At 42.0% G+C, this 25,321-nt stretch overlaps 1 protein-coding gene across 4 annotated transcripts; it reads right to left on the bottom strand.

Moving 5' to 3' along the window:
* Positions 1 to 609: 609 nt before the first annotated feature.
* Positions 610 to 23,615, bottom strand: ASMTL (acetylserotonin O-methyltransferase like). Of its 4 annotated transcripts, none has more exons than XM_028727778.2 (13): positions 23,417 to 23,614; positions 21,267 to 21,398; positions 20,739 to 20,786; positions 19,434 to 19,498; positions 18,372 to 18,433; positions 14,970 to 15,078; positions 10,873 to 11,287; positions 9,489 to 9,651; positions 8,503 to 8,684; positions 7,150 to 7,306; positions 6,358 to 6,501; positions 5,870 to 5,992; positions 610 to 3,297 (listed from the first exon to the last, which is right to left on the bottom strand). In XM_028727778.2, the coding sequence occupies exons 1-13, from the start codon at positions 23,507 to 23,509 to the stop codon at positions 3,080 to 3,082; spliced, it is 1,911 nt and encodes a 636-aa protein (XP_028583611.2). In that variant the 5' UTR covers positions 23,510 to 23,614; the 3' UTR covers positions 610 to 3,079. The 4 variants fall into 4 exon arrangements, with proteins under 4 accessions (XP_028583611.2, XP_028583612.2, XP_028583613.2 ...); XM_028727779.2 differs by having other exon boundaries at positions 7,150 to 7,282; positions 23,417 to 23,612; XM_028727780.2 differs by lacking the exon at positions 21,267 to 21,398 and having other exon boundaries at positions 23,417 to 23,615.
* Positions 23,616 to 25,321: the final 1,706 nt, after the last annotated feature.

Genomic DNA, 25,321 nt, shown 5'->3' with positions numbered 1-25,321 from the left:
CACGAAGTCAGGCCCGGCTCATGTTGACTCGGGCCTGATCCCCCCTATACCCCGAGGTTGCAGCACCAAATTCAAGAGGTCAATCCCACTGAACTCGCCGGGACTTAATTTGTGTGCCCGATGTGCGTTGGGTCGGGAAAAGATTCCGCATTGGGCTTGCTGTGTCAGTAATTCACCCAGTTGGTTATCGTGGGCTATTTTATCAGGACTCTTTTAACCTGGATTGGAGGTAACTTCATCCTGTGGCCTGAACGAGCAAAGTTGAAATGGGTTCTAGACGCATTATAGGAAACTCCTTGTTCATGACAGTGTTGCAGTTTAATTGCTTTGTAGAGTCTATCCGTATATTACATCCGTTTTAGATTATGGTCCCATACTATTAATATTACGCTGCAAACAGTGCTGAAGCCTGACAGCTTCTGTTTCAACAGGACATGAGGGAAGGGTAGAAAGATTACAGTGTTATCACTTATGAAACACTGCACTTTCATATATAATTGTTGCAAGTCCTTGGATATTTTCCTTTTGTATGTAATATTTCCTTATAAATTCCAGAGGACCAGCCTGTTAGTCTGTAGCAGCCAAAACAAGGGAGTCTGGAGACACAGCTAGAAGACTAATAGATTTATTGTCATGGCATGTGTCTTTGCAGACTTTAAGATGATGCAGGACTTTGTTTTTACATATTAAAATATGTACACATTCACATTGACAGTTACTGCTTTACTGAGCTGTGATTTCCACCCCGCCCCACAAGCTGGGATGGTTCAAAGTTTCATGTAATGTTAGATTCTCCTTTACTATTTTTAATTAAGCACATGTACTTTATCTTCATCAGCAGATGGGCTTGGCTTAAGCTTTATCATTTTCACTTGTTAGCTGGCTTTCACAAATTTTTGTAAAACCCTTATTTATTCAGAAGTACCATTGGTTTTATGGGACTTCATAACTAGAAAATAACACAGGATTGCAGCCAAACTACTAAACAACCTTTTTATTTGAAAGCTGCAGTTACCAAGAAAAAGTTTCATTTAACTCAATGGGCCTTCTGAGTAAACTTGCCTAGGTAACAATATATCAAAAACTGTTGATTTGTTGAGACTATGAATTGATACTTTGACTGTTACTTAGCACCAACAGTGAAATGATTAAGTGATTTCAAAAGAAGGAGGAAATTTAAAAATAGGCTAATTGTAAACAATGATACTCTATAGTTTCACTAATTTCATAGTGCTTTTCAAAGAATGAAAGTGACTCCTTTTGTATTAATAGTAAACATATCAGGAGGCTCGTTTTTTATTTCAGAAATGGTTATGCAAATATATGGTAATAAATCATTTTTGGAACTTAAATCGTTAACACACTGATTGGGAAATTTCATTTTAGATATCTTTGAACAATCTTGAAAATAATAAGAACTAATTTTTTGACAAATAGATTAAACAAACAAGTACCACCACACATTCTGGATATTGTATAAGTTGCATGTGGAACATGAGGGCACACAGAGAGGAAACACAATGTAAAAAAACAACAAAAAACCTTTCAGGATAAATTTTCTATGGTTGAAATGCAAATTAAATTGTTACAATATAAAGTGTTCCTTGTCTGATTCATCAGGGAGACCTTTGCTCTGCACATTGCATGTTGTATGAAGGAACTTTGCTAATGCTTTGCATTTATGCTTTCAAGATTAGCTCAAGAAAATAAAAATCTGTAACTCACCTGCTGATAGTCTTTGGAAAGTTACTATAGTGAGCGTTGAGTAGCTCTCTTCCCTCCTTTTATCAGATGAGAGGAGATAGTATTCTGGACGATTATATAGCATGGTTCAGGGAGTGAACCAGAGGTCAAAGAAAAAACTTGCATGCCTCCCCTAAAAAACCCCAGTCCAGTCAATTTTAGCAAAGTAAACTGTATATAATCATATTTTGAAATCCACAAAACAATAGAACTAGTCACAAGTTGTTTTGGCAGATCTAGAAAGCAATTTATACCTATTGTTTTAAATAAAAACGGTCATTTCTCTATACAGCTTCCTAGGACAGAGAACTGGGAAGGAATACTGCACTGAGAACATTTGATTGAATTCATTTCAAGTTCTCTGAAAAGACATTTCTTTAAAAATCAAAGAGATATGTATTCATGTCTTTTCTTGAAATGTTATTTAACTAAATTATTCTGGATCAGAGAGGAGGCCCTACCTCCATCTACACATTTTGATGCCATTACTGAAATGGAGAGAGATATTTTATGGTCTGAAGTTTTATTCCATGCTGACCCACTCCAAATATGGATGTAGTTTCTCTTACATGCCCACTAAACCTGGCATGGATGTTCACAGCGAATTGCTAAGTCACTTATACCTGTTCAGTTTGGGTTCCTAGCTGTTGTTGGACTACAGCTCCCATCATACTTGACCATAGGTCCAGCTAGCAAGGGATGGTGGGAGTTGTAGTCCAACAACAACTGGGGAACCCAAGTTTGAGAAACACTGCACTAGTGATACATTGCTGCACAAGAGAATGTGTGATCTGGTTGTTGGCAACTTTGTTGCACAATAGATTTCACAATATAAAGTAGCTAGCGCTACTGTTGTATTGGATTCTTCTTCTGTGCCACATTTAGCCTTGCACAGACAGACAATATCTGATACAGCCCTGAATACACACCAATTCCTTTCAAAAACTGCTGTACAGATTGCATGAGAAACTACATAGTAGTCCCGCTGAAGTTAGTGGAACTGTAGCTTTATGCACAGTTTGTTCTCTCTTGTTTCCTTGATGTTTCCTGAGTTTTAAAAAGTGGTTGCAAGGGGCACATGGTAAGAAAAAATAAACATGGATTTGAAACTAAATTGCCATCAATTATATAAAGGGGCAAGCAATGCATTTCCCAGGTAGGGGAAAAAATAGGTCACCGGATTTTCTTAGTACTGTTTTAATCAACAAAATAGGACAAGCTTTTATGCATAGTTCAAACTGTAACATGACAACCATTAGTGCAACCCCAAAACAGAAACATCTATACTAATTCCAGCTGATGGTGGCAGTAAATCAAATTACTTGCTCCATCTAATTTAATGAGTAGATGTTTTCTTAAAGCACAAAATTGCATCTAGCAGGTTTCCTGTTATCTTAATCTGCACATTGGTGAATCTGTGTTTCTCCAATAACTGTTTATACTCCAAGCCAGTTCTTTGCTTGCCTTCCGTCATACTAAGGGACTGCAGGACAGCTCTAGCAGGGCTTGTTCGTTTCTCATCAAGCACAATTTCTGCTACCAGCAAAGCACTGCCTGCATTTAAAGGAAAGAAAGAAAGAAAGCAACGACACCGTTTAGTTACAAATTTCTAACTTCAAGTTAGCATTTTGTCTTCTCTTGCTCTACAGGAAGGTTTTTATTTTATTTTATTAAGAGTCAGGAGATTTGTTTCTTTTCCTAAACTTGCTCTATCTGACTAGAGGTGTTTGTACAGCTAAACTAGAAATGTGCAGTTTGAGCTAAAAAGAGCAACTGCTGCAGGAAAGAGTCTCATCAGGACTGGGATTGCTGCATGTATGTGTGTGTGGGGAATTCAACCCTTTCCCCTGCACCAATAACAGCTTCATCCCACTTCTCTATTTTGACCTGGAGCCCTAGTGTGGGAAAATCCTGATTACCTACAGCTGTTTAATTGTTGCGGGGGAGGGGGGGAGTGCTTAAAATTTACATTCCTCAAAATTTACATTGCTATCTGAAGTGCTGGCACTTTGAAGGTACACATTTTACATGAAGATTTAGTTTTAAATATATTGTTCTTGATTCAAGAGACTGGCTGCTTTGTACTGTACCACTCCAGTGCCTTTAACGGTGAAATTTAAAAATAATAAAGTGCCAGTGATATAAGGCTCGATTAATCACATTCCTTCATTCACTACACTGTGGCAGGGCAGTAAAAACCTGCTTTAATTACTGGCTGTACTTGTCTCCTTTCCAGCTCTGGAGTCTACATTACCATGTCTAGATATACCCCCCCCCCTTTTTTTTTTAGGTGGAGGAGAAAGCAAGTGATCTCCCTGCATCATAATCACTCCACTTTTTCTTTTTTCTTTTTTGAGAAGACAAAATATGTAATGCACAAAGTTAGGTGTGTTTAACAGAAGTCCTACTGCTTTCATTTGCAGATAAGTGTGTACAAGACTGCAACTTAAGATATGTCAAGGATGTACTTCAAAGCCATTCTGTGAAGCTCTAATCAAAACTGTCATTAGAAGGATGTTAATGGTTCTTAAGAGCTAATATTCAACTTTTACATGTTTGCAATTGTCCTTTGATACACTACTTACTGCAATTTTACAGTGAAAAGGACAATTCTCCCCAGAGACTGTGTGGAGTTAAACATGATAGGGGAAAACACAGACAAGAGGTGGCCACATGTAATAGCAACCTTACACTCTCTTTCAATATTTAATTTTGCAATCTTTGGGGAAATGACCCTTTTCACTAGTGCTAAAATAAACTTTCACTAGTGCTAAAATAAACTCCAACTACCGCACAATTGCACTCATTTCACACGCTAGCAAGGTTATGCTTAAAATTCTACAAGGAAGGCTCAAGCAGTATGTGGATCGAGAACTCCCAGAAGTGCAAGCTGGATTTAGAAGAGGCAGAGGAACCAGAGACCAAATTGCAAACATGCGCTGGATTATGGAGAAAGCTAGAGAGTTCCAGAAAGACATCTACTTCTGCTTCATTGACTATGCAAAAGCCTTTGACTGTGTTGACCACAGCAAACTATGGCAAGTTCTTAAAGAAATGGGAGTGCCTGATCACCTCATCTGTCTCCTGAGAAATCTCTATGTGGGACAAGAAGCTACAGTTAGAACTGGATATGGAACAACTGATTGGTTCAAAATTGGGAAAGGAGTACGACAAGGCTGTATTTTGTCTCCCTGCTTATTTAATTTATATGCAGAATACATCATGCGAAAGGCTGGGCTGGATGAATCCCAAGCTGGAATTAAGATTGCCGGAAGAAATATCAACAACCTCAGATATGCAGATGACACAACCTTGATGGCAGAAAGTGAGGAGGAATTAAAGAACCTTTTAATGAGGGTGAAAGAGGAGAGCGCAAAATATGGTCTGAAGCTCAACATCAAAAAAACGAAGATCATGGCCACTGGTCCCATCACCTCCTGGCAAATAGAAGGGGAAGAAATGGAGGCAGTGAGAGATTTTACTTTCTTGGGCTCCATGATCACTGCAGATGGTGACAGCAGCCACGAAATTAAAAGACGCCTGCTTCTTGGGAGAAGGGCAATGACAGGCCTAGACAGCATCTTGAGAAGTAGAGATGTCACCTTGCCAACAAAGGTCCGTATAGTTAAAGCCATGGTCTTCCCAGTAGTGATGTATGGCAGTGAGAGCTGGACCATAAAGAAGGCTGATCGCCGAAGAATTGATGCTTTTGAATTATGGTGCTGGAGAAGACTCTTGAGAGTCCCATGGACGGCAAGAAGATCAAATGCATCCATTCTTAAGGAAATCAGACCTGAGTGCTCACTGGAAGGACAGATCGTGAAGCTGAGGCTCCAGTACTTTGGCCACCTCATGAGAAGAGAAGACTCCCTGGAGAAGACACTGATGCTGGGAAAGATGGAGGGCACAAGGAGAAGGGGGCGACAGAGGACGAGATGGTTGGATAGTGTTTTCGAGGTTACCAGCATGAGTTTGACCAAACTGCGGGAGGTAGTGGAGGACAGAGGTGCCTGGCGTGCTCTGGTCCATGGGGTCACAAAGAGTCGGACACGACTAAACGACTAAACAACAACAAAATAAACTTATTTCATGATAAGGAAAAGGGGAAAGAGCAGTCAAATCTTACCTGGCTTGCAAACAGCATATATTTTGCTAAAGAGTATGGAAATCTTCTCCTCTGAACAGTCATGTAGAACTCGTGAAAGTATATAAAGGTCTCCTTTTGGAAGATCATCTTTGAAAAAGTCACCTGTTTAAAAAATGCATTTTCATCAATTCTAAAACGAATGAACAAATCCTCATCTCAGCAGCCTTATATACACATCAATACCCCAAATATCAAGTCAGTTTTTGAAATAGATCTAACAGTCATGTTCATTAATTTTAGTGGACCTACTCTGAGTTAAACTTGGTTGAATATCACTATATGTTATAAGCAGCCCTTTAACACAAATGTTCATCACATATATTCTTTACCAATAATACTTTCACAAGAAACTGAGTATTCAAGGAAGGAAAGATGACTCAACATACAAACTCTGCCTTGTGATAAGCCTCATTTGTATCCACATATGCCAAGATTCTATACACACTGTACCTAAGAGGTATGTTTACCTGACATGAAGGAAACCTGAGCTGGGTTTTGTCTTGAAGGCTGACAGCTGGAGACACTTGTGATGATTTCAGGAAGGTCAAATACCGTGACTTTCATCTCTGGGTAGATATGGACCAGCTCATAAGCTAAAGCTCCAGTGCAACCTGAAGAGAGCAAAATATTATCAAAATAGCTCCTGTATTTAGTTCCTCATTTAGTTAAAACTTACTTCTGATGATATTAGCACTCAGTGCTTACCCAGCAGCAGCTATTAAAATCTGCCTAATTATAAAACTTGCAAGATGCTTTCACATATATTCTTTTAGAAGTGAGAAAATGCATTTAAGCTGGTTGTATGGATCATAACATCCTCAACCACTGAGATTTGCTTATAGTGGCTGTCAGGTTGTAAGATTTTCCAAGAAAGATCTTAATCACTCTCTCTGAAAACAAGAAAAGTACTCCCAACACTGAGCTGTTCCAAGCTGCTATGCATTTGCTGTTAATTCTAGAAAGTAATAGCTTCATTTCCATCTCAGTAGCTTCATATGTACTTTGATATTCCACCATTAAGTCTGCATTTAAAATTTACCTAAGTGAACCATGAACAGGCTTAATTACACCCACAAGAAAACAAAGAGAGTTTTCTTTTCTATTCCACGGATTCTCTTTGAAGTTCAACGCTTATAATAGAACCAAAGTTATAAGGAAGGATACCCAAGAGGAAACAAATAATAGAGATTACATATTCAATGACAACAGGAATTATAATGAAATTTTCCATCAATGCACCCCGATATTGGCATGCCTACCTCCCAAATCACAAGCAGCTCTGAACTGTGAAAGGTCAAAAGCCACGGCTACATCTCTTGCTGTTAGTTTGGAAATGCTGTGCATGGCATTCATAAAACGTTGCTTCGCCTCTGTAGTTTGGCAACAGAAATCCTTAAAAACAGCAGACCAAAGTTTCTAGACTCATTCAAAAGAATTAGGATATAAGCAGAACATATGCAGAGGTGTTAAAAACACACACCTTGAAAACGACTTGCTTTTTCATCCTAAAAAAGAAATAGCCATAGCCACACCACACAAAAGAGAAATGTCATATTTATTTTTATTAATCTTAATATGACCCAAAAAGTGAGTTTCCTTCGCAATTTAAGAGTGATAATTCAGACATTTCAGATTATTCTGAAGACCATGTCGATAGAACAGCGAAGTCTACTCTCTGGATCATGTCAGAAAGCAGTGTTCACTGAATTCACTATATATAACATGAGGATTGTCTTACACAACTATTTGCTGCTGCTGATAATTTACTATGATGTAAATAAAATTTTTGTTGGTAATTATAATAAAATTCATTTGGAAAAAGTAAGAAAGAACCCAGAGTGTTTCTGGAATTCCTATGGTTTTGAATAATCTTCCATATAAAACTTCCTTCCACACCTAAGAACTAGATGACAGGGAGAAGAAGATCTCCTTAACATGTCTGTGTCCTACAAACATAGCTGGTTTGTTTTCTGTTATACAGGAGGGGGCCTTCTACCACATGATGGACAGAAGTGGTACAGCCCAACAAAGTTTCCCACCTCAGTAAGAACTAAGATAGGACTTCACTTCATTGCCCAAGAGCTCCAAATAACTGATGGAGGAAAATAGTTTGCAGATCATAGTAATTTTAGGATCTGACATTGAATCCTTGATTTTAGCTTGTATTCAGAGTCAGGTATTTTCCTCAGTTTAACTACTACAGTGGTTTACACAAAGCATTTATTTGTCCACTGCTTAAACCTTACCAGCATAGGATTTTGGGATTATTTTTTGGCAGTTTTCTATTAATAGATAGATAGAAACTTTACTTCCATTAGCAAATTAACATATACCAGCCCTTATGGTACTATACTGTGTGTGGCAGAAAGCTATTTAATTCAGTTGTCTTCTGTAGGTGGATGGCTCTGCTGGCTCAAATAAATTTTCCAGCACAACAGGAACCCCAGTTGCATTATAGGCACCCAGCTCTTCAAAAAATTAATTCCTGAGCATACTGTGGCAGCTCACAATCAAAAAAATGAAAGTTAAACTTGCCCAGTAGTGACCATCTCCAAAGCATGTAATGTTTTAAACCAAAGCTCTATATAAAGAATGTGTGGATTCTACACTACCTGAATACAATCTTCTGCTTTCTTCTCAAATATTTGGTTCAGCGGAGTCCCCTCTTTGACTGCCAACTCCAAATGTTTATACAGAGGCCATGCGTGATCATTACAGTAGAGAATGTAGTCGTGAAGTGAACATTCGCCATCTGATGCTAGATATAAATTTGCCATATCTGTATTGCTGTAACCTTTGAAGACAGAGAATTTTGCAAGATCCGTATTATTTTTCCTTAGTGTCTCTTTTTTCAATTCAATAAGCTAAACCTAACCAGCTGCAAGGGTTTCACAGCTCAGGTGACTTCCACAGATCATCACAGCTCAGTAAAGAATTTAATTAAACCCAATATTATAATTGCTTCTTATTATCAGTTTGCACATTTCCTTGCCACTGAAAGATGCAATGTGATGTTAAGAAAACAACACTGCAGCCCTAAAAACACATTGTTTTCAAATGGCAAGTTCAACCTGAGTGCAGTTGTGTACAAGTGGAAGCATGGGAAGTGTCGCAGGGCCAGACAGGCAACTTCTACCCACAGGACATACTCGCACTGACCAAAGTGTTGGCTGGGGTAGGAAATACAACCTTCCTACTACATGCCCCTAAGTTAAGACCCCCACCAAGCTGTGATTTATCTCTGAAGAATGCCAGTGTAGCATGTTTGAAGGCAATAGCACCTTTTGAGAAACTTAGGAAATGGCTTCTCCTCCCGCTATCCTGAATAAGATCAGGAATCCCTGTCCCCCATGGCTGCTATTTAAAAACAAAAAAGGGAGTCACAGACACCAGAATAGTTTGGCCTTAAGTGTTGCTTTTTCTAAGGCTGTGCTAAGTTCACTTGGAAATCATATTTGACTCATTTCTCTAGACACACTTTTTTGTTCTTCTCCATTACATATGCCCGTAGTCTAGCCAACAATCCAATTGCATTAAGGTCCTGCTACAAGTTCCTTTTCGTTCCCCACCCCCAAATGTTTTAGAGAAGAAGACTCACCTAGATGGTTCTTGTCCAATAGACCAAGAGAAGTACAGGCATCAAGTAATCTTTCTGTGCCACACACCGAGGTTTTAAGTTTATTAGCAGCTTCCGTAGCTGTCAAGGTGCCCTTATCTTTCAGAATATCAAATACTTTCAGCTTAGATGCCACAAACAAAGCCTGGGGACATGAAATGTACATTGATTACTAAAAGAAAAACTAATCAAGGCAATCCATAAGCTACTGAGTCACATCAATGCCTGGGTTAGCTGCTGCAGCCCCACTTTGGGCTGGACTATTTTGGATGGAAGTTGAGCCGCTGAAATTTGTTACTGATCACAACATCCAAGAGATTATGGTAGACAAACAGCCATGGTAAGGATATTACAGAGGAAATGATGGTTGCTAGCCTTGGCTGAACCAGACACCTGTTCACAAGACTTCATGGCCGCTTAACATTTTTAATGCTGAACAGATACTCAAGTGTTCTAAAAATTGCTGAATACTGAGGGTATTCAAAAAAATGTGTAGTTGCCAAGCATTCACAACAGAAGAATATAGATATATTTTTAAAGAGAAACAGGTGGTCTATAAATGCATTTTTAACTATGAAGCAGTTGTCAGTGAGTCAGTAGATGCCAATTGGTTTTTCATTCTGTACCAAAGCTGCCTGGTATAACTAGGTCAGACATTTTTTTTCTATCTGTCCAGAATTGTCTATTCTGATTGGCAGGGGCTCAGGACTTCAGGCAAAAGTCTTTCACATCACCTTCCATCCAATTCTGGATAAGGGGGGATTGAATCTGAGACTTGCAGCAATAGACTTGAGCAATATATGATGGTTTGCCCAACAACCAAGCGGAGAGAAGTGATAATTTCAACTTTTTCTTAAAAATTAATGACCAGCTTCAATTTACCTCATTGCAGTTCCAGGTAGGGTAGGAGAATGGAGAAGAGAGAAGAGAGAAGAGAGCCCACACTGGGTGCAGCAATGATGAGTTAGGGCACTGAGTCTATGTCGTGTCAACAGCCACCTCCCATTTGCAGCAACAGAGGGAGAGTTTTGTAGTGGTATTTACAAACATCTCAAGCTGCTTTCAGATCTTCACAAAAGATCTCTTATTTACCCTTGACCAAGTATTTGAGCCACTAAGAAATGTAAGAACCAGCATATAAAGAATTGCAGCTGTAAACATACTCTTGTTCACTAAAAGTTCATTGTATCCTAATGGATAAACCTGTACAAACAAAATAAAACCTGTTTATTTCAAGGTCTCTGGAGCTCAGGTTATTGTCCTTAAAATGCAGGGACATTCCCCAAGCCCACAGGTGCCACATTACATAAAATTAACAAAAACTTTTTTTACAGATCTATATACAAAAGAACAAAAGATGGGGTACCTTTGATGCTCTGAAGCCATCCAGAAGGTGAGTGAGTTTAGATGGGAATTGTGTTGCATTTTCTATTACTCCATTCTGACTTTCCACAGGTGTGTTGCAAGAATGACTGCTCTTTATGCACTTTTCCAGGCTGTGGGGGACTCCACCACAGTTTCGCTTCTTAGCACCTTCAAACTGTGTGTGATTATCTGAAGAGTCACATTCCCCATCACTTAGAATCTCAAAAGTCTCTACTGAAGGGATAGAGTCATGCTTTATGTGATGGATAGTGTGCTTTGGGGGCGGATAATATAATTCTGCTAACTTTTTGCAGAAGCGATTCAAAGGAAACCCCACCACGTTCAAGAAGTCTCCGTGAACATATTCCACTAGCATTCCCCCAAGTGCCTGGATCCCATAGCCACCAGCTTTGTCCCTAGAGAGAAAGTTAAAAAAATAAATTGAAGCAGCACTTGGATGGAAAAGGATTGGGTATCTTAGTTTCACCTAGACATTATTCTGCATTACGTATTTCAAAAGCTAAACATTTTGTCCAGGATCTGAAAATATAGAGAACCAAATAAAGAGTTTATGCTAGCTTAGTGGATTTTTTGTCTTGTATTTTCATTGTGAAGTTGACCCAACCATGAAACTGTTTGACACTTCCCTTGAGTTTGAAAGCAGTTCAGGTGGCGTAAGGGGCAGCCATTTATGAAAAACATGTCTAAAGCCTTCTGGGACTCGTGAACTAGTGTTGCATGTTGGATTTACAGTTGCCCATGGAGGCGCAGGTCAATTCTGTGTCCACAGCAGCTGTCTACCAGCTCCATCTGGTATGCCAGCTGAGAACCTACCTGCCCGCACAGTGTCTTGCCAGAGTGGTACATGCTCTGGTTATCTCCCACTTGGACTACTGCAATGCACTCTACGTGTGGCTACCTTTGAAGGTGACTCAGAAACTACAACTAATATAGAATGCAACTTCCAGACTGGTGACTGGGAGCGGCCACCAGGACCATATAACCTCAGTCCTAAAGGATCTACATTGACTCCCAGTACGTTTCTGAGCACACTTCAAAGTGTTGGTGCTGATCTTTAAACCCCTAACGGCTTCGGTCCTGTATACCTAGAGGAATGTCTCCACTCCCACTGATGTCCAGCTCCAAGGGTCTTCTGGCTCATTGCAAGAAGTGAGGTTACAGGGAACCAGGTAGAGCGCCTTCTTGGTAGTGGCACCCTCCCTGTGGAACGCCCTCCCATCAGATGCCAAGGAGATAAATAATTTTATGACTTTTAGAAGGCCTTTGAAGGCATCCCTGTACTGTATAGGTTTTAGATATTTGACATTTTATTGTGTTCTTATATTTTGCTGGAAGCTGCTTAGAGTGGCTGGGGCAACCCAGTCAAATGGGTGGTATAGTATTACTACTACTACTACTACTACTCCTGCTACTATTACTACTACCAGGTCTGAACCTGGTTAACTTCAGCAACTCTGTGACAACAAGAGAACCTAGGACATTCGTTATGACTCTTTGCTAACCCATAATACTATATGGAGCCTTCAAGAGCCGAGATGCAGAAAACAGTCAAATGGCTTAATTAAGAATGCATCTGTGGTGTAATACTATATAGGGTTTTCACAGCTATTTATAGCCTTCTAGGCACAATTCAAAATGCTGGATTTGGTGTATAATGCTTCTAATTCCCTGCTCAGAGACTAGCAGGCTCAGCAAAACCCATTGGCCAATGCAGCATCTAAACATGTCTTAAAGGTGCCACTGAACTCTGCTTCAGCAAAGTAATGCTGCTGTTAGCTGGTATGTTAACTGCTTAAGAAAAGAAGAGCAGAATAATAGTGTTCTAGAAGCAGGTGTGGCTTGTTTCGCTTTCTCCTTCAAGGAAGAATGTAGTGTTAAGGACCCCCCAATTTCTGCTTCATATCCACATACATAAGCAGACATCTATTTTTATATCTGTGCCAGATGGGGTGATATGAGCTAGGTAAAGGTAAAGGTAAAGGGACCCCTGACCATTAGGTCCAGTTGTGGCCGACTCTGGGGCTGCGGCTCTCATCTCACTTTATTGGCCGAGGGAGCCGACGTACAGCTTCCGGGTCATGTGGCCAGCATGACTAAGCTGCTTCTGGAGAACCAGATCAGTGCACGGAAACACCATTTACCTTCCTCCCGGAGCGGTCCCTATTTATCTACTTGCACTTTGATGTGCTTTCGAACTGCTAGGTTGGCAGGATCAGGGACCGAGCAACGGGAGCTCACCCCGTTGCGGGGATTTGAACCGCCGACCTTCTGATCAGCAAGTCCTAGGCTCTGTCGTTTAACCCACAACACCACCCACGTCCCCAATATGAGCTAGAGGAATAGATAAATCAGTTTCAGTACACACTTTCATTACTCTTAATGGAAGGCAATAAATCCAGGAAGCCCTTTGGATTTTTCCACTGCTCAGAAAAGGAGAAGAAACGGTACACAGTCATCTAAAAATAAATTCAGTTGTGGAGAACACATAAGCTTGCCTAAATTCTTGTTGTAAAAGACTTTTTCCCTTTGTTCTAGTCAGGCAGACAGAACTGTAAGGCCCTAATGTGCCATGCTGAGGCTGATTTCTAAACCCAGAGGGTTTGGGTCATTCCATTTAAAGGCTGATTGACTTCTGTTTCATTTTGAGATCTCATGAACTTTTGACCTGTCTAAAGCACACGAGTTTAATTATGGGCAAGCCACAATATCCTGGCAGGAAGGGAATCAGCTAAATCCATCACCAATCCCTCCCAAACACTGTGCCAGGGCAGCATTTGCTTATTGATTTGCACAGAAAGATCAAGGCCTGAACATCTGTAGCCTAAACATCTCTCTCGGTTGCAAGACTGAAGTTCATCCTAAAAATCCCTAGCATTTACTATGCAAATGACACAATTCTGATCAGTCTCATGCTCTCAACAAAGATTTAAAAACATGCTAGCTTGAGCACTAAAAAAAATAAATCAGAATTTCCCACCGGCAAAAATGGCGATACCTAAAGCTTAGTTAGCAGCCATTTGCATCTCATTTTTTTAGTCACCTAGATATGACACACAGACACCAACATAAGTGAAGTGTTCACAGGCACTAGGAATTCTGAGCTCCCTGCCTTACTAAATCAGTTTCCTGTGATGTCTCCAAAAACTCAGAGGTCTTTGAAACAGAAAGGAAAACTACAGTCAGGATGGGGCATCTTGTATGCCTCAAGGTAGTTTTTTAAAATCATCATCCAATGTGATGTTGGTTTTCAGGGACCTTGAAAAATCATGTAAGTTCAACAGGCTCGTTTTTAATTCTATTGGATGAGACTTTCACCCAAACCCCGCAGAAAAAGGAAGTATGTGTATGACTGGTGGAAGAATAACCCAAGAGAGAGAAGCCGCCTTGAGTCCCATCAGGAAAAAAGGCAGGGAATAAATAAATATAATAATAATAATAATAATAATAATAATAATAATAATAATAATAATAATACCCACAGGCTCCAAAAGATCCAGCCCTGGCCTAGATGTTCAAATCATGTTTAATAATGCACAGGGTAACATTTAGGAAGGATGGGGGGCAAACTCCTCTTCACTTTGATTTTCAGGCCACGTGTGGCAATTTTTCAGGAGAACCTATGTTTTTGGCTATTCTACTCCCCTGTTTGACTGTCACATACAACTAAAGTATGTCTGCAAAGCTGAAACATCAAAGGCACAAATCCAGTTTTCCTCAAGATAAAAAAAGGAGGGAGAGAGAGAGACTGGTTGTCTTGATAACAGTGTTATATCTATGAAGCAGACTAAACAAATGCTTTTGATATATCCTGTTTTCCACATTCATTCTTTACCATATAGTAGGCCTTTGAATTCTGCTACCAATTTTTTCCTGCCCTCACCCTCAAAATCCAAAACTGTTCCCTCTCCCTCTTGCTAGATGACAAACCAAACATATTATTTTATGCAGTGTTACATATTTCCAGACTAAACTCCCATTTTGTTTCATGTGCTACATAAACAGCCGGTTTTCCCACACAACAAGCCATCTATAGTGATTAGGTCTGCATTCAAATCCGCTCCCAACTATTGTGCTTACATGGGCTCACCACTGTGAATATACTCCCATAAGAGTTCTTCGGAGAGTGTAGAAAACTTAACTTTGGTTTCTTCATAGAAATCTGTGACTTCAGTCTCTAGCTGGTTATCTAGAAAAATAAAAACCACTGGTTAAAAAAAAAAGACATATCTGATGAACACCAGCAGTTTTAAAGCATTTTTATTATGAATACGTTACACTGTAGTCAGTATGACTGCATTTCGAAATTCAAATCCAAATTATGCTGCAATGAATACATGGATCTTCTACATATAAATGTGCTTCCAGTTACTGTACTTCAATAAAATGAGATGCTAGTTTATAAATATCCCTCTAAATATTGGTGAGGCATTTGATGTAATCTGTTGAAAACTGGCTTTATATTTCTCTTGCCCTTCAAGTCAAGGATGTTCATCTGTACTGATCTGCAGTGCAGATCTTTGTTAACATTCTGGAGGCAGCAGCAATATACAATGAGCTAAATAGCTGCAGCATAGATTGGTGCAAATGATAGTGGAAGAGAAGCATGTTGTAAAGATTATTACAGACTGAAGAAACATCATAATTTGGCATTAACTAATATGCTCCTCAGTACCAGCATGCGTAGGGACGCAGGTGGCGCTGTGGGTAAAACCTCAGTGCCTAGGACTTGCCGATCGCATGGTCGGCGGTTCGAATCCCCGCGGTGGGGTGAGCTCCCGTCTTCGGTCCCAGCTCCTGCCCACCTAGCAGTTCGAAAGCACCTCCAAGTGCAAGTAGATAAATAGGTACCGCTTTATAGCGGGAAGGTAAACGCCGTTTCCGTGTGCTGCGCTGGTGCCGGCTCACCAGAGCAGCTTCGTCACGCTGGCCACGTGACAGGAGGTGTCTCCAGACAGCGCTGGCCCCCGGCCTCTTAAGTGAGATGGGCGCACAACCCTAGAGTCGGACACGACTGGCCCGTACGGGCAGGGGTACCTTTACCTTTTTACCAGCATGCGTAGTTGAATAAAAACAAAACATGCTTTCCAAAGGCTCACTTACTCATTTAAATTGGATAAAATGCAAAACAGTGGGATAAGTTATATTTGGCAGCTGTACCACGAACTCTTTTACACAGGATTGGGCATACTCAAGTAGGCTTTTGACTCTCTCTCCTTTGAACTAAAGGCACATTACAAACTGCCTCTTTTATCCCACAGAACATTTGATTTCCTAAGCTGGAAAGCCTTTTGGGGAGCAGGCATATTAGCACCAAGGAAAAACTACTGAAATGCACTTTTGATTCCTTAAGATAGAAATCAAATGAATAAATACAACTTTATTGTTGTGGGGCTATGATATGACTTTAAACTCTTCAATGCTGCAACATACATTTTTAAACCACCCCCATTGGTCAGGACCCTTTGTTTGGATTTGAGATTTGGAGTTTATTCCCTGTTTTGACAAACCCTGTGGCTGTGATCCTATACATATTTTCCTGAAAGTAAATCTCCTTAATCAATGGGATTTGCCTGAGTAGACATTCAGGGCCACAATGCAATGCAATGCAATAGTCCATTTTATTTTGAGGGGCAAGGATTGCTGTGAAAAGGCAAAGATTCTGATTTATGCTGGTGATACTGACTGGATGTTCTGCTTGGTGCTTCTGGGCTGCCTTCAGCCACTGGAACAATTCTAGTTGCTAAGATGTCTGCCTACAATCTCATCTGATTCTGCGATTTACCTCCATTGTGTTCATGTGAGGGGGGGAGTAAATAAAGGTTGACGTCACCTTGCCAAAATAATCACCTAGGTTGGCTTTACTGTCTTTTGCCTGGTCAATCATATGCTCCTCAGTGACCTTCAATTGAGACTGACATTTGGGGGAAAGGGGATTAATTACTGGGAATTTCTGGAAAGATAAATACATGAAACTGGGCCACAGTGTGAATGTCAACACGTTTGCAAGCAAAATCAACATGGAAGTTGTCAAGTCAAGTCACAGCCAGAAAGGCAACAAATTGGCAAGGACAACAGATACCAACCCTAACTCAAAGAGTTTTACTATGAACAGGAAGTTGACAGTGCCCAGTTCTATTCTAGTTAGATTCAATTTATTTCCAGATCTGAGACCTACTTAAAATGCTTGTTATCATTTTGCCTGTTACTGTGTTAGTTCTCCTGTCCTTCCAGGGTCAATTTTGGGGTGGGCACAGGATTTGGGGAGATGGGGTCCCACTACACTAGCAGACGTTCTTGAATCCAGCCCTTTGTGTCTTCCAGCAGATGCCACAAGCCTCTACAGAAGCCACTGAGGTGCCATCACATACCCTTTGGGCTGGGGTGTCTGAGATCCACCCACTTCAAAAATGAATTCTCAAGAAGAGTTTGGATTTGATATCCTGCTTTATCACTACCCGAAGGAGTCTCAAAGTGGCTAACATTCTCCTTTCCCTTCCTCCCCCACAACAAACACTCTGTGAGGTGAGTGAGGCTGAGAGACTTCAGAGAAGTGTGACTAGCCCAAGGTCACCCAGCAGCTGCATGTGGAGGAGCGGAGACACGAACCCCGTTTACAAGTCTAGATTACAACCAGACTACAAGTCTACTGCTCTTAACCACTACACCACACTGGCTCTCAAGACTTCTAAGCAATTCCATTCATCCCAAAGTGGTGTCCTCTAAAAACAGTGGATGCTCTCCAACACAGAGCAGACCCAGTGAAATATGAATGGACTTAACTCAGGGACGTGGGTGGCGCTGTGGGTTAAACCACAGAGCCTAGGACTTGCCGATCAGAAGGTCGGCTGTTTGAACCCCTGTGATAGGGTGAGCTCCCGTTGCTCAGTCCATGCTCCTGCCAACCTAGCAGTTCGAAAGCACGTCAAAGTGCAAGTAGATAAATAGGTACCGCTCCGGCGGGAAGGTAAATGGCATTTCCATGCGCTGCTCTGGTTTCGCCAGAAGCGGCTTAGTCATGCTGGCCACATGACCCGGAAGCTGTACGCCGGCTCCCTCGGCCAATAAAGCGAGATGAGCGCCACAACCCCAGAGTCGTCTGCGACAGGACCTAATGGTCAGGGGTCCCTTTACCTTTAACTCAGTCATGTTCATTAATTTAAATGGATCTACTCTGAGTAAAACGTAGTTGGATATCCCAATGTAAGTACCCAATGTACTCCTCAGTGTGAACAAAGGGAGAAAAGCCAAACTCCTGCAGTCTTCCGATTTATGCAGACACTAAAGTCCCCCACTTGGTGACTTTCAAATGAGGTTAGACTACAAATACCATCATTCCTTACCCTAATGGCCATATTGACTGGGGCTAATGGGAGTTGCAGCCCAACAACATTTGGAGGCTTCTGGGTTGGGGAAGTAGGCTACAGGGTCAAAGGAGTCTTTGATTCGCCACGAGCATCTTTATTCGTTCTTACCCATTACCTTTACTGCTGCAATGAACAATTGCGACACCCGTGAAAACACTGTGCTCCTTGCCACTCAGCCTGCGAGAAAAAGCAGATATATTTAGGCTGCAGCCAATTTGCACTAATTTTTTGGAAATCTAACACTTGAATTTGTTTGAAAAACAAATTCTGCTTATTTATGAACGATGTAGCAATGTTGGCAATCTACTCAATTTTATAGCCTTACAAACAAGGCAAAGCTAGGCACTTAACTTTGATTCTGTTTTATTCTCCCACCGAACTGAATGGGGCTTCAAAGTGCTTGACTTTGGCTGGATTGCATTTACATTGATTGCTACCTCTGAACTGAAGTACTACTGAAAACATGAAAAAGGCACGAGAACCAGGCACAAAATGATACCTTTCTCTCCTTATCTAAATGAAAAACAGACATAAAATTTGAAAGCATTGGTGAGAAACACTAACTGGTGTGCTATACTTTGGGGTTGGTTGCCTCTGACTCTGATGGACATGAGGTCTCATTTTATGTTTTTAACAATTAGATTTATAAACTACTTAATCATGAAACTCTCTAAGCAGTGCACATAACAAAATATTGGTAAGTTCTCTTCTAATGTGTGACTAGGCAAGAGAAACTTTTATAGGAAACTCAACTATGCAATAAATAGCCATGGTCAAATTAGGTCCAATTTGATTACGCAAAACAATAGGTCCAAGCATGGATTAAAATAAAAGCTTGATGCTTTCACAAAAATGTATCACAGCCTGCCTGCTGTGATTCACACACAGGTGTGTTTATGGTTGTATTTGACAAGCAGATTTAAAAAGTGATCCAGAGATTAATCTGAAACAGAGCTAGCCTGTTATGAGCTGTGGGAATAACTACACAAGACATGCAGGTAACTGTAATAGATGCATTTCCCCAACAAATGAAACTACATGCTTATCATTCTTATGAAGGGCAACTGAAAAGCATATCCCAATCAAGTAATTTTTCATTTGCTTTCCATATCCACAAATAAGGCCGACAAAGGCAGAATAACATGGTTAGAAATAAGCAGTGATTTGAAGTACAAACTTTGAAAGCATCCTATATGCATCTTGTTTGTCCACTGGTTTCTCCAAAATCTGTTCTTCTATTGTCTGAAATGGGAATAAATAGATTTAAATATGTATATTTGCATACACTTGTCAAGGAAAAGCCTAGTTCTCTCCCATAGAAGAGTTGCTACTTGAGGTGAAATAAGGACATAGGAAGCTACTTTATACCAAGTCAGTCCAATGGCCTATCTAGTTCAGTGTTGTTGACACTTACAGTATTGGCAGCAGTTCACCAGCATTTCAGACAGGAGTTTTTACTATCCTGCTCTGGACTTTTTGCATTTAAAGTGCCATATTTTTTGCTCTATAAGACGCACCAGACCACAAGACACACCTAGTTTTTGGAGGAGGAAAACAAGAAAAAAAGTATTCTGAATCTCAGAAGCCAGAACAGCAAGAGGGATCACTGCACAGTGAAAGCAGCAATTCCTCTTGCTGTTCTGACTTCTGGGATAGCTGTGTAGCCTGTATTCACTCCATAAGACGCATACACATTTCCCCTTACTTTTTAGGAGGGAAAAAGTGAGTCTTATAGAGCAAAAAATACGGTATCTACTGTACAACTCAAGCTACAGTCCTTCCCCACTTAAACTCCTTTTCACCCTGGGATATTTTTACATATTAATGATTAGCTACTTTGCTTTCTGTCTGTGTACAAAGCGCTTAAAGTAAACACTGCAGGTGATAAGCGTTTAATTCCATGCACAAGTAAAAGCAGGAAGTCTAGGAAAGAGCTATTTAAACCCTGGAGTTAAAAAAAGCACATTGATGGAAGCTTGGGCTGAATGGTTTGGCATACCCAATTTCTATCGTGCAATTATAAGTACATGCAACTTCCGCATTCCGGGAAAAAATGTGTTCCTAGGAAATTGTTCATTAGGTGAGCGTTTGCATGACGAGCTGACAATTTCCATTATTTCCTGACGATTTCCATTATTGGCTGCAGCCAATCAGCAAAAGAGAGACAAAAGAAAAATGGATTTGTTCCATCCCTCCTGCTCTCTGATTTGTCTGATCTCTCCCCCATCCCTCTCTCCTTGGTTTCTGCCCAAAAACGATTGCCATCAACCAGCAAAGCACAAACAAGTATGGAAGTGGCAAACTCTGGCTGTTCGGACACCTGAATCAGTGGGGTGTGTCGCATGGTTTGGGAGACAATTCTTTCTGTTTGGATAAGTGAATTTCTGCATTGCGAGTGAAAGCAGGACCTGTGTGTATTGATAAAACAAAAGTTGCTAATTAGAGAGATTCTAATTTTCAGCTGCTGGTGTATATGACTTACCACTATGGTGTCTGCCCCTATAACGACATCGGGTGTTCTAAGATGTTTCTGAAAAAATAAAAATGCATTTTGTTCAGTTTTCCACCTTAACCATCGCTTAAACTAACAAGTTGGGAAATTAAACAGCAAGTGCAGAATCAGCACAATAGAAGCAATCTTGAATTGATTTAGACTGCATCCAGCTTCCCCACCAACCATTAAGTAAAACAGTTATGCTAAAGGTGTCACATGAGGGGGTTCTGTGATGACTTGGCACTTGCTTTGTTCAATCACTAGTGCACAACTGTCTGGAAAAGGAAGCCTTCCTGTACTACTGTACTATAGATTAAATGTCAACCTAATGTCACATGGACACAACTAATTGTTTGCATGCCCCATCTCAAACACTCATGCACTTCTGTAGTTAAATAGTTCGTTGTTAATAAGCCAAGTTCAATAAACCAAGATGTAGGGATCTGGACTGCAACAGCAAAGAGTTTGACAGCATTTTTAAAGCATCGTCTCAGACGTGGTCCATATATGGCTTACCAGATGCATTCTGTTTGCCACTTCAAGTGCCTTTTGCCTTGCAGTTTCTACAGCATATTCAAAAGGAGCTGCGAAAGATGACTTCTCAAGCGTCTCTTTGAACCAGGAGGGAACAACTTCAAACCGGAGGCCCTGTTAGAGACACTAAGTTATTTCAGCAATAAATCTTACAAAACTTGAAGGCTATGTGGATGTTCTCTGCTTAAGGCCCTGGTGGAGGGACTATTGAACTGGCTAGCGGCTACTGAAAACATTTATCTCCGTGACTCTGGAGGCATGGTTGGAAACCAGCTGCTGGAAATCTCGGGAGGGGAGAGCGCTCTTGTGCTTGAATCCTGTTTGCAGGTTTCCCACAGACATCTTGTTAGCCACTGCGAGAACAGGATGCTGGCTTAGACAGGCCATTGGCCTGATATAGCAAGATCCTTGCATGATCTATTGTCTAATCCTCTTTTAAAGGTAAAGGGACCCCTGACCATTAGGTCCAGTCGTGGCCGACTCTGGGGTTGCGGTGCTCATCTCGCTTTATTGGCCGAGGGAGCTGGCGTACATTTTCCGGGTCATGTGGCCAGCATGACTAAGCCGCTTCTGGCGAACCAGAGCAGCACACAGAAACGCCGTTTACCTTCCCACTGGAAGTAGACCTATTGATCTACTTGCACTTTGACGTGCTTTCGAACTGCTAGGTTGGCCGGAGCAGGAACCGAGCAACGGGAGCTCACCCCGTCGCTGGGATTCGAACCACCTACCTTTTCATCGGCAAGTCCTAGGCTCTGTGGTTTAACCCACAGTGCTACCCGAATCCCTTAATCCTCTTTTAAAGCCATCCAAATTGGTGACCATCGCAGCCTCCATTGGGAGCAAATTCCACAGCTGAACTAGTGGATCAAGTACTTTCAAAGACTTCAAAATGTGTGAGAACTGAATGTACCTTTGAAGACCTGCCATCTCATTGCACTCTGTGCCACTGTCTTTCCCCCCTCCCCTCCCCCCTGGAATGTTGTGGGGGGTGGGAGCTGTCTTTAGTGCAGCCTGCTATCCTGGGTCTGAGTCCAGCCCATGGTGAACTTGCACAACAGCACCTTCATTTCATCTCATAAACTATTTTACAGGCTGCAGACATGAACTTTCCATCGCACTCAACATCCATTTATTTCCTCGCCGCACTTTTAGCCAGATGAACTTGAAAACTTGCTCCTTTCTTTAGAACTTGCTTTTGAATCCCCACCCCAATAAATGACACAAGGGTTTGTCTGAATTTTTTGTCCCCTTTGAAACAGAGGCTCGTCCAAAGGACAGGTGTGCTATTTGTGGCTGGGGCAGTGGCTCCAACACATGCCAAGTAGGATTTTAGGACACTAATACAGTGGTACCTCAGGTTAAGTACTTAATTCGTTCTGGAGGTCCGTACTTAACCTGAAACTGTTCTTAACCTGAAGAACCACTTTAGCTAATGGGGCCTCCTGCTGCCGCCACGCCGCCGGAGCATGACTTCTGTTCTCATCCTGAAGCAAAGTTCTTAACCTGAAGCACTATTTCTGGGTTAGCAGAGTCTGTAACCTGAAGCGTATGTAACCTGAAGCGTATGTAACCTGAGGTACCACTGTATATCCTGAGCACTTCATTGTTGCTTCCCAGGACCAAAAGCAGAGGGCTGTGTGTGAGATTGAGTGAGTGAGTGAGCACATTAAGCCCTGGCTCAGAGTAGGGTTGCTACAAAACAAACTTATTTTGTTGGGGGGGGGGCAGACTTTTCTTGGGAGGGAGCTGAACCGCAGATTTGTATTACCGGTATTTTTTCCTGATAAGTAGTTGGGAAGAAAGTGGCTGCCAATGGGATTGTCAGCGTCCCCTCCCTCTCTCCCTCTTGAGCTGTCAACCTGGCAGGCAGGAATTCAAGCGGTGCAGCTTTTCCAGCAGCCAAGATGCAGTGCTGGGCTGTTTATTAATAGCGTTACAAGTTATTTCTCAATCGCCTTGCAAACCACCGTCTCAAGGCGACTTACACGTGACGTCGCCACCTGTGCAGCCGCCCAAAACGCAGCAGCCCCCCTGGCGGAAAGGAAGGCAGGGGCCACCCGGGGGGGGGCGGTGCCAAGCGGGGCGCAGGAGCCGCGAAAGCGCACAGGCTGCCCCGGCGCGCAACTCACCGCGTTGGTGAGGATCTCCTGGCGGCGCGGAGAGGCGCTGGCCAGCACCACCCTCTTGTGGACCAGCTTCCCGATGACGGGGTTCAGGACCATGGCTGCGGCGGGACCGGACGGCCGCGGGAAGGACGAGCCGACGGAGAGGAGAGGAGGGAGCCAGCCGGCGCCTTTATCGCGGCGCACTTGGGGGAAGCGGCGAGGGGCGGAGTCCTCCAGCTTCTCCTCCCCAGTTTGCGCGGAGGGGAGGGAAAGGAGGGAAAGAGCAACCTCTCCTTCCTTCCCCCAGTGGGCGGCTGTTGCTACTGTGGCTTAGGAAAGACGTTTTTCATGCCTTGTAGACGCGGGGGGGGGGGAGTGTCCTAGAGATTATTGAGCAAATAAGGGGCAAGATCTGTTTGAAACACAGACAGTATCTCAAGGGGGTGGGGGTGCATTTAAAAATGCAGCAACTAAGCATGGCATTGTTTTCTATTTCTGTCACTTGGTGCCACTGGGCTTAAAGGTAAAGGGACCCCTGACCATTAGGTCCAGTCATGATCGACTCCGGGGTTGCAGTGCTCATCTCGCTTTATTGGCCGAGGGAGCCGGTGTACAGCTTGTGGGTCATGTGGCCAGCATGACTATGCCGCTTCTGGCGAACCAGAGCAGCGTACGGAAACGCCGTTTATCTTCCCGCCAGAGCGGTACCTATTTATCTACTTGCACTTTGACGTGCTTTCGAACTGCTAGGTTGGCAGGAGCAGGGACTGAGCAACAGGAGCTCACCCCATTGCGGGGATTCGAACTGCCGACCTTCTGATTGGCAAGTCCTAGGCTCTGGTTTAACCCACAGCGCCACCCATGTTCCTAGGCTTAGTCGTCTCCAGTTAAGGCTAAGCAGTTTCTTATTCTGTTCTTGCTGCAGAATGAGGGGGCTTTCCTTCCAAGGCAACCACAGCAAAGTACGCAACGACTTTAGTTGGAAAATAAGCACCACCTAACGCCCCAGCCACGTTTGGAACAAGAGGGCGGTCTCCCCTTCCGGGGTTCAAATTGGGAATCTGCTTTGGAATGCAGGATGTTTTCAGTCCCATGTTTTATAAGGGAAGGAATCCCCACGAGCAGGTGCAGAAAAAAATCTTTGTACACGACTTTTATAAATCTACAAACAAATATGACAAGCCCATAGCACATGAAAATCAGCAAATCTCAAAAGAATCTACCTGGGGATCAGCGACAGCAGGGAGGATTGATATTCTGGTGACCAGGAAAGCAACCAAGGAGCTGGGAAACCTCTGACTCAAAGATCCCCCTCACCATGAATTTACAGAGTGGTCTTAAGCAAGAAATTATTCCACAGTATCAGATGTCACCACACCTCTGCCACACAGTAATAGGGAGATAATAAATGCCTTTCCCCATAGAGTTGTTATAAAGCTTTTCATTTTTAGAAAAGAGATGCTGAACTAGATGGATCCTTAGTCTGATCCACCAGTACTACTGAATCAAGTTGCTGTAATTCAAAGTAGTGTTGAAACCCAGTGGAAACAACTAAATATTTGCTTATTTATTTATCTATCTATTCGTTTCTTTCACATCTTGCTCGCTCATTCCTTTGGAACTGGCAGCTTGGAGTGTTTATTGCCACATTTTGTACCCGATCTTTGCATAAGCTTACATCTAACAAAAAAGTGTCTTTTCAAAGTGCTAGAATCATACTGGTATTCAAATGCATACTGCCTCCAAGCAGTTGCTAAATGTTCCAAACGGCCAGTACCCAGGAGTTATGATTTGTGTTGTTCTGAGCATTCAAAGCAAGCTGCATTCTAACTGCCACAGAACTCCATGGAGCAGTTGCTACAGTGCTCAGACCAGCTTCACTCTTCTCAGGTCTTCTTTGAGGTCAGACACACGAAGAGAAAGCCCTGG

The sequence above is a fragment of the Podarcis muralis genome, chromosome 4 (genome assembly GCF_964188315.1).
Source record: "Podarcis muralis chromosome 4, rPodMur119.hap1.1, whole genome shotgun sequence".
NCBI classification, from domain to species: domain Eukaryota; kingdom Metazoa; phylum Chordata; class Lepidosauria; order Squamata; family Lacertidae; genus Podarcis; species Podarcis muralis.
This window is presented reverse-complemented; position numbering and strand designations above follow the sequence as displayed.

Bases quoted from the DNA above. Each gene is read 5' to 3' on its own strand.
- ASMTL (XM_028727778.2), bottom strand. From the start codon at position 23,509: ATGGTCCTGAACCCCGTCATCGGGAAGCTGGTCCACAAGAGGGTGGTG. The intron at 20,787-21,266 runs GTAAGCCATATA...TTATTTTTTCAG, and splicing joins TGGCAAACAGAATGCATCTG to AAACATCTTAGAACACCCGA. The intron at 9,652-10,872 runs GTACCCCATCTT...TCATGTCCCCAG, and splicing joins ATGGCTTCAGAGCATCAAAG to GCTTTGTTTGTGGCATCTAA.